This window comes from Anopheles coustani, chromosome X, assembly GCF_943734705.1.
Source record: "Anopheles coustani chromosome X, idAnoCousDA_361_x.2, whole genome shotgun sequence".
Classification (NCBI taxonomy): domain Eukaryota; kingdom Metazoa; phylum Arthropoda; class Insecta; order Diptera; family Culicidae; genus Anopheles; species Anopheles coustani.
This window is the reverse complement of record NC_071290.1, coordinates 17,512,071-17,518,070: the sequence shown is the minus strand read 5'-3', so window position 1 is coordinate 17,518,070 and position 6,000 is coordinate 17,512,071. Positions and strand designations below refer to the sequence as shown.

The 6,000-nt window shown below is 38.2% G+C and overlaps 1 protein-coding gene across 1 annotated transcript; it reads right to left on the bottom strand.

Moving 5' to 3' along the window:
* Positions 1 to 486: 486 nt before the first annotated feature.
* Positions 487 to 4,001, bottom strand: LOC131269111 (putative fatty acyl-CoA reductase CG5065). Its single transcript, XM_058271431.1, has 6 exons — positions 3,485 to 4,001; positions 2,678 to 2,983; positions 2,185 to 2,582; positions 1,248 to 1,490; positions 1,039 to 1,164; positions 487 to 945 (listed from the first exon to the last, which is right to left on the bottom strand). Exons 1-6 carry the CDS (start codon positions 3,734 to 3,736, stop codon positions 666 to 668), a joined length of 1,605 nt encoding a protein of 534 aa, XP_058127414.1. The 5' UTR covers positions 3,737 to 4,001; the 3' UTR covers positions 487 to 665.
* Positions 4,002 to 6,000: the final 1,999 nt, after the last annotated feature.

Here is a 6,000-nt window from a genome sequence, read left to right as displayed (position 1 = left end):
CAAGGATTCTTATGTCTATACTTAAACTTAAAACAACAAGACAAATCACGAGAGGAGGAGAGGGATAGATTACACCAGAGAGCTGTTAAGACGCGAACGAAAGGAGGGGATCGGTTCTACTGCCATTCCGACGGCCATTGGTTTTTTATTTGTTGAACATCACAGCTATACACCTTGACTTTGATGCTCTATGAACCTTCGCCACTTGTTTAGCTTGGTTTAGTCACCTTGTTCAGCTCCTAACAAGACAAGGTAAGCGTAGCAGAAGCTGACCGTATTGGCTCCGCCGCCGATGCTCTGGCGTAAAACACAAAGTTCACGGAGCGTACGACAGAGCTGGCCAGTAGCAGCTGTAAGAAAGAGCTTTGCTTAGCTTATAAGTTATTTTCTGTTCATATCCAAATGTTCTTTCATTGTTATAAAAAGATACTTCCCAGAATCATTTATAAGTTATGTTCCATTTTTCATTCCTGTTGAATACCAATAAACGTAACTGTAACGACATTTTATGTGTTGAATATTCAATTTTGTATGTTTGATTCTTAAATTTTAAACACCACTTATCTTATGTCCGTACCACCATATAGATATGTTAATATCACACACAAACATGCTGTGGTGATGTTATTTGTTAATTTAGATAAAGGCATTTATGATCGCATAGTTTATTTACAATCTAAGTCCAGGGCATAAAACGGTCTGTAGGAAAAAAGATATAGAATTATACCTAGAAGATCAAACTGAATAAGAATTATATACAAAAAGGATGCAACGATTATCGTTTTGCAAACTTTGTCAAGCAACTTCATTCTCTTCAGGTGCGCAAGTGCCTTCGGTATATTCTCATCTTTCTCTTTCAACAAGTATCTCCGAGCTCCTAGAATGCAATTTCGAAAATACAACGTAACGTCAAACTCTATGAAGTCACGATAGTAAAAATCTTTGCTATAATAAAGAGAAAAAAGATTCGTTTTGTTAATGAGTTAGACACACAAATGCAATTCAGATACAGCGTATAAAATACAGTAACAGACTTACTTATCCTCTGGTTTTATTTCTGAAGCAAGTTCGATGAAATTACTGTTTTTGAAATCCCAGTTATTCAAAATAAAGTATTCCAGAGCCACGTTTGCTGTATATATTTTACGTTGTAATTTGGCTAAGCTAAAAGGTAAAAAAAGAAAAAGAACAACGATAATTATTTTGTTCCATGCATATTAACAATAAATTTCAATTTATGCACTTACAATGGCTTTTGTCCCATCAACCGAAATATTCCATCAATGAAAATTGCAGGTAATATATGATACAATAGGACACGTATAAGATTGTAGAGTCGAACTTGTGTTATGCCTCCGCCAGGAGCCCAAATGCACCTGTCTAAAGGAATCTCATCGGACAGAGAGCGACCCAATTCCACTATCTGTGACATGGTTGAGTTACGAAGATTCGAAATGCAACAGTTGTAGATTGGCAGGTCCGTTGATGTACTGAAATAAAAAACACACGCATACAGTTATTGCACCAACGAAAATTTCAGACTGGTATTGAAAACAAAAGATAATCATTGTTTGGAGAAAACACGCTCAAAAACGTTAATTCTACTGCTTTATACTTTCGAAGGGGGTAATCCTACTAACTATTATTTCAAAATGTACATAACCTTCAGCCTTAGTACGAACTTCAAAAGAATCGAGCTGCAATTCGCATACATATCACGTCAATGGATTCTAACCTCTAGGTAATGTATGCAACATTTCATTATTTGATTGCAATCTTCCAAAGCTGGCATGCACTGTTCCAGCACCGATTTGAAACATTCTACCAATGACTCTAGTGTTCCAATTCGAAACCCTGTGTTATTAGACGTGGGCTTTAACTATAATTGGCATGGGAACTTTTGGGTTCGAAAAAGCCACCTTCAATTTAAACAGCAGTTTTAGTAAAGGTTTCAGTAAAAGTCATTCAAATCCCGTCAAAACGATATTGTAAATGTTAAATAGTTTCGATGTATATTGTTTGCAAAACATGAAGCTTCCTCATCTATGGTGCCCATCTCTTTTGGTTAATTCGTTGCTGAATTGAAATTTAATAGCTTAAAATTTATGGCTGTGCTCAGAAAAGCGCAATAACCGATACATTTTCATTTTTTACACGGTCTTTGCTTACGTGTTTTGTTCTTACCTATAAAGGGGTTCGGTACCTCGTTTCCAAGCGGCGACAATCATTGCTTTAATGCACACGTCGACGGGTGTAAAGTCGGCAATATTGTTTGGGTCGCAATACATTGTGCGGCAAAGACCAATGCCGCACCCAACGAGCAGCCCGACTGGCCCATTAAAGTTATCCATCCAGCCCGGGATGGGGTCTTTCATCGAAGATATAACGATTGACGGTCGAAAAAGAATCATTGGCAAACGATCCTTGTGTTCATTTACAATCTGCTCCGCAAGGCTTTTCGTGAAGACGTATGTATTCGGTAGAAACCCCATATATTTTGGGGCCAGTACGTCAAGCGTTTCCTCGTCAAACGTTTCCGCTATACGTATTGTATCGCGCCAGTTTGCATATGCTGGATATACCTGTGTATTGAGAAAAAGATTATGAAAACATTCAGATGCAGCTTGCTAGTTCGTCCGAGGAACTGTAACCAGAAACAGATGCTCGTTGACCTCACCTCTTCGTCTATCACATACCGATCCGGATTTGAGTAGGTGGAAGATACGTGCATCAGGACCCGAAGATTGGTCAATTTTTCTGAGAAGCGAACCAGCTCACGAGTGCCTCGAGTGTTTAGCAGGATAGCAGTCTTAAGTGGATCATCAAAGCGCACACTGGCGGCGACGTGAAAGATGACTGACACATTGTGCATACGATCAACATCACTCTCGCTAAGCCCGAGGCCAAGAAGCGAAACATCACCATGCACAGGTACCATTTTGTTAAGCACATCAGGCGCTTCTTTACGTAGTTTTTCGAATAGCTATGGAATACAATATGGCAGGAGAGAATTTGTGTAAAAAGCATTATTGCTCTGACTTAAATTTCTGCGTAGTTAATTTTTTGGGGATAGTTATCTGTCACAATCTAGTAAGATGTAGAACGTATTGCGGGGTAACTGTAACACATTTTCCGTACTCCTGGGAAATTATAACAGGCACTGAATATGACTGAGCACATCAATAGGTGCTACTCTCCTTTTAAGCTGTCCCGAAGGACAGAGGCGGCGTGGTATTCATGAATCTCTAAATCACCTAGAATCATTCAGATTCATGAATCTGAATCTGAATTACACAACCCTAAACTGGACCAGTTTGGCGAGCGACCGAGAGCGGTCTCGGATGGAGCTTCGTCAGACCTAAATCACTTAGCGGTTGTTGCGCTAATTAAGTATTTGATGCTCGGGCTTTTTTAACTCACATCAAGGACACAATTCTCAGTCATGAAATAATTTCAGATACTTCTATCTACAGAAAAAACTTACCGGCAATTGTTGAATTTCCTTCACGCGTTCGTCAATCGTCTTTTGTTTTTTTTCGCGTATCAAAATAAAGATGTTGTTGAGCTCCGAGCACGAACGCAATAGCTTCTCAATCAGTACTTTACCCATAAATCCGGTACCGCCAGTTATAAAAATATCTCGTCCAGCAAAAAAATCTCTTATCGATGGTTTGCTGGGATCAAAGTTTTGCTCTACAGGCAGCAAACCGATAGGATGATTCGAGAAAGTATGCATTATTGTATCGTGTTTAATAAAACTAAATGCTAAGTATCTGTGTGTAACGATAGTAGATAAAACGTTGGGCTTCGGTTTGCAGTATAGATGAAAGGTAGATGTAGTCCAGGGTTCTGCCCGCTGCGTAGATGCGTTTATTGTAATTCAAATTGATTGTTGCTTTGAATTTCACACGCGTGTTAAAGTATTTATAACTTGAATTCCATGTAAACGAATGCCGATTCCTTGATACACCCAAGAACGAATCAAATGCTATACAAGTAGAGTGACGTGCGACCGACACCTTGGGCACTACCGCACGAAATGATTAAATGAACGAATCCGGATCTGCTGGTCGCATGATCAAAACCACAGCCAATCTCCCTCACGATACCTGGCCGGACCTACAAGCTACACAACTGCATATTCACACGTGTTCATTTCAACACACTTGAAAACGAACGGCGCACACATATGAATGGACAGCGTTAGATAGCTACATGTGGACGTAAAACAGTTATAATTAAAACTACCTTCAACTTGGCCGCTTCTTACAACCTTTATTAGTATTCTATACAATTCACGCAACGTCAAAAGCTTTACCCCGGTGGCAAAATCATCATGCTTTCTCGTTTTGTCTAATTGGCAATTGATACCAACAGAACGAGAAAGCATGATGATTTTGCCACCGGGTTAGGCGGAGGTTGGTGATAGCGGAGAAGAGAGATGCAAAATACATATATATGTCTACTCTAATTCTCCTTGATAAGTATTGTTCAGTTTGCAACACATGGCCCCAACATTGACACAACTGAGGCCATTGCACCTTCGACAGTCCGAAGTTTTTTGAGGTCATGGGTCGAAAATGAAAACGAGAAATAAATCCATCTAAGAAACAACTTTCTTTTCTTTTCTTAAAAAGATGTCTCACAACGGTGTAGCAAAACAATACTCCGAAGATAGCTTAAAATTTAATATCACTTTATCAAGACGTTACGGATCGGATTGTATCGATACGGTATCGGATAATTGGGTCAAGATTTAAGGCAGATCTTCTTAAACTGGCTTAATTGAAAAAAGGCTATATATTTAACTCATAAATGTGACTTCATGTGCAGAAATACTTCAATACATACACTGAGATTCTTGAGCCTAAACTAAGGCGAAGAACCCACAACTGCTTTTTGTTTTGCTTTGATTCATCAATGTAAATTGGAGTGATTTAGTTTTATAATGTCATAACCGGTTTAGCAACATTTGAGATTTGCGCTTGTTCAGTCGAAACTTTAAACCCAATAAAGGCTAACCCGTCGCCCTTCTTCCCTATTTTAATTTGAGTCGGACACCATTGCTAACGAAATCTATAGGACCGAAGTTGTGTAACTTTTTCGAGCTCTCCCTTCTACTGTCCGTATAAAGGAATGTGAACATTGGTCGAGGTCATTGTCTACCCCATTGATATCCGTCTGAACTTGGAATATATTAGCGATTATGGATGGCATGTGGTTGAATTTCGTCGAGAAATAAAACGCAGTCGTCTACTTAGCGAATGTGTTGAATATTGTGTAGCTTCTAATAAAGAAAAATAAAGGCACCATGTGCTTTCTTTCCATGCAACGGGAAATTGATTATCATCATAATATTGAAAAATTAAAGAAGAATTACACAAATATTGTTTAAGCATCAAACATTATAACGCTTGCATTAACAAAATGGACAAATTTTCATCGGCGATAAGAAAAAAGTTAACCAAGCTATTATAAAGTTACATTAGTACTAGTAATTAACACGTTGCGTACCAAGCGTTTTTACAACGATTTTTAGTACAATCTTTTCAATTAAAATTTGTTTATAATATTTGTTAAACCGATTGTTTTCGAAAGCCAAGTAAAAACTTTGCTACCCAAACAACTTATTTTTAATATAACTATAATTTTAATGTTGCATTTTTATTTATTTATGGGTCAAAAACTTTTTTGAACTAGTTACTGCTGTCACCCATATTTGGGTGACGCGGTACGGAACGTGTTAAAGTACTTTTTAGTACTTTCAAAAAATATTCCAACGGCCAGTATGCCGACCTTACGGGCCTTGGCCGAAACTTTTGCTATAGCCGACAAAACCAGTCATGTGGGGATGTTTTTTCAGTTGTTGTGTAGCGTTCACGACCAAATGCTACTCCGTTTGGACTTTAACATGTTAAATGAATAGGTCCTACCTTTAAGTGTTGTAAATGTTTTATTTCGATAATAAGGAGGGTTAGTAATGTGGCAATATCAATTATA

Coding starts and splice junctions, on each gene's coding strand:
- LOC131269111 (XM_058271431.1), bottom strand. CDS start 3,736: ATGCATACTTTCTCGAATCATCCTATCGGTTTGCTGCCTGTAGAGCAA. Junction 2,984..3,484: donor AGGAAATTCAACAATTGCCG/GTAAGTTTTTTC, acceptor TGTATTCCATAG/CTATTCGAAAAACTACGTAA. Junction 946..1,038: donor GAAATAAAACCAGAGGATAA/GTAAGTCTGTTA, acceptor TCTTTATTATAG/CAAAGATTTTTACTATCGTG.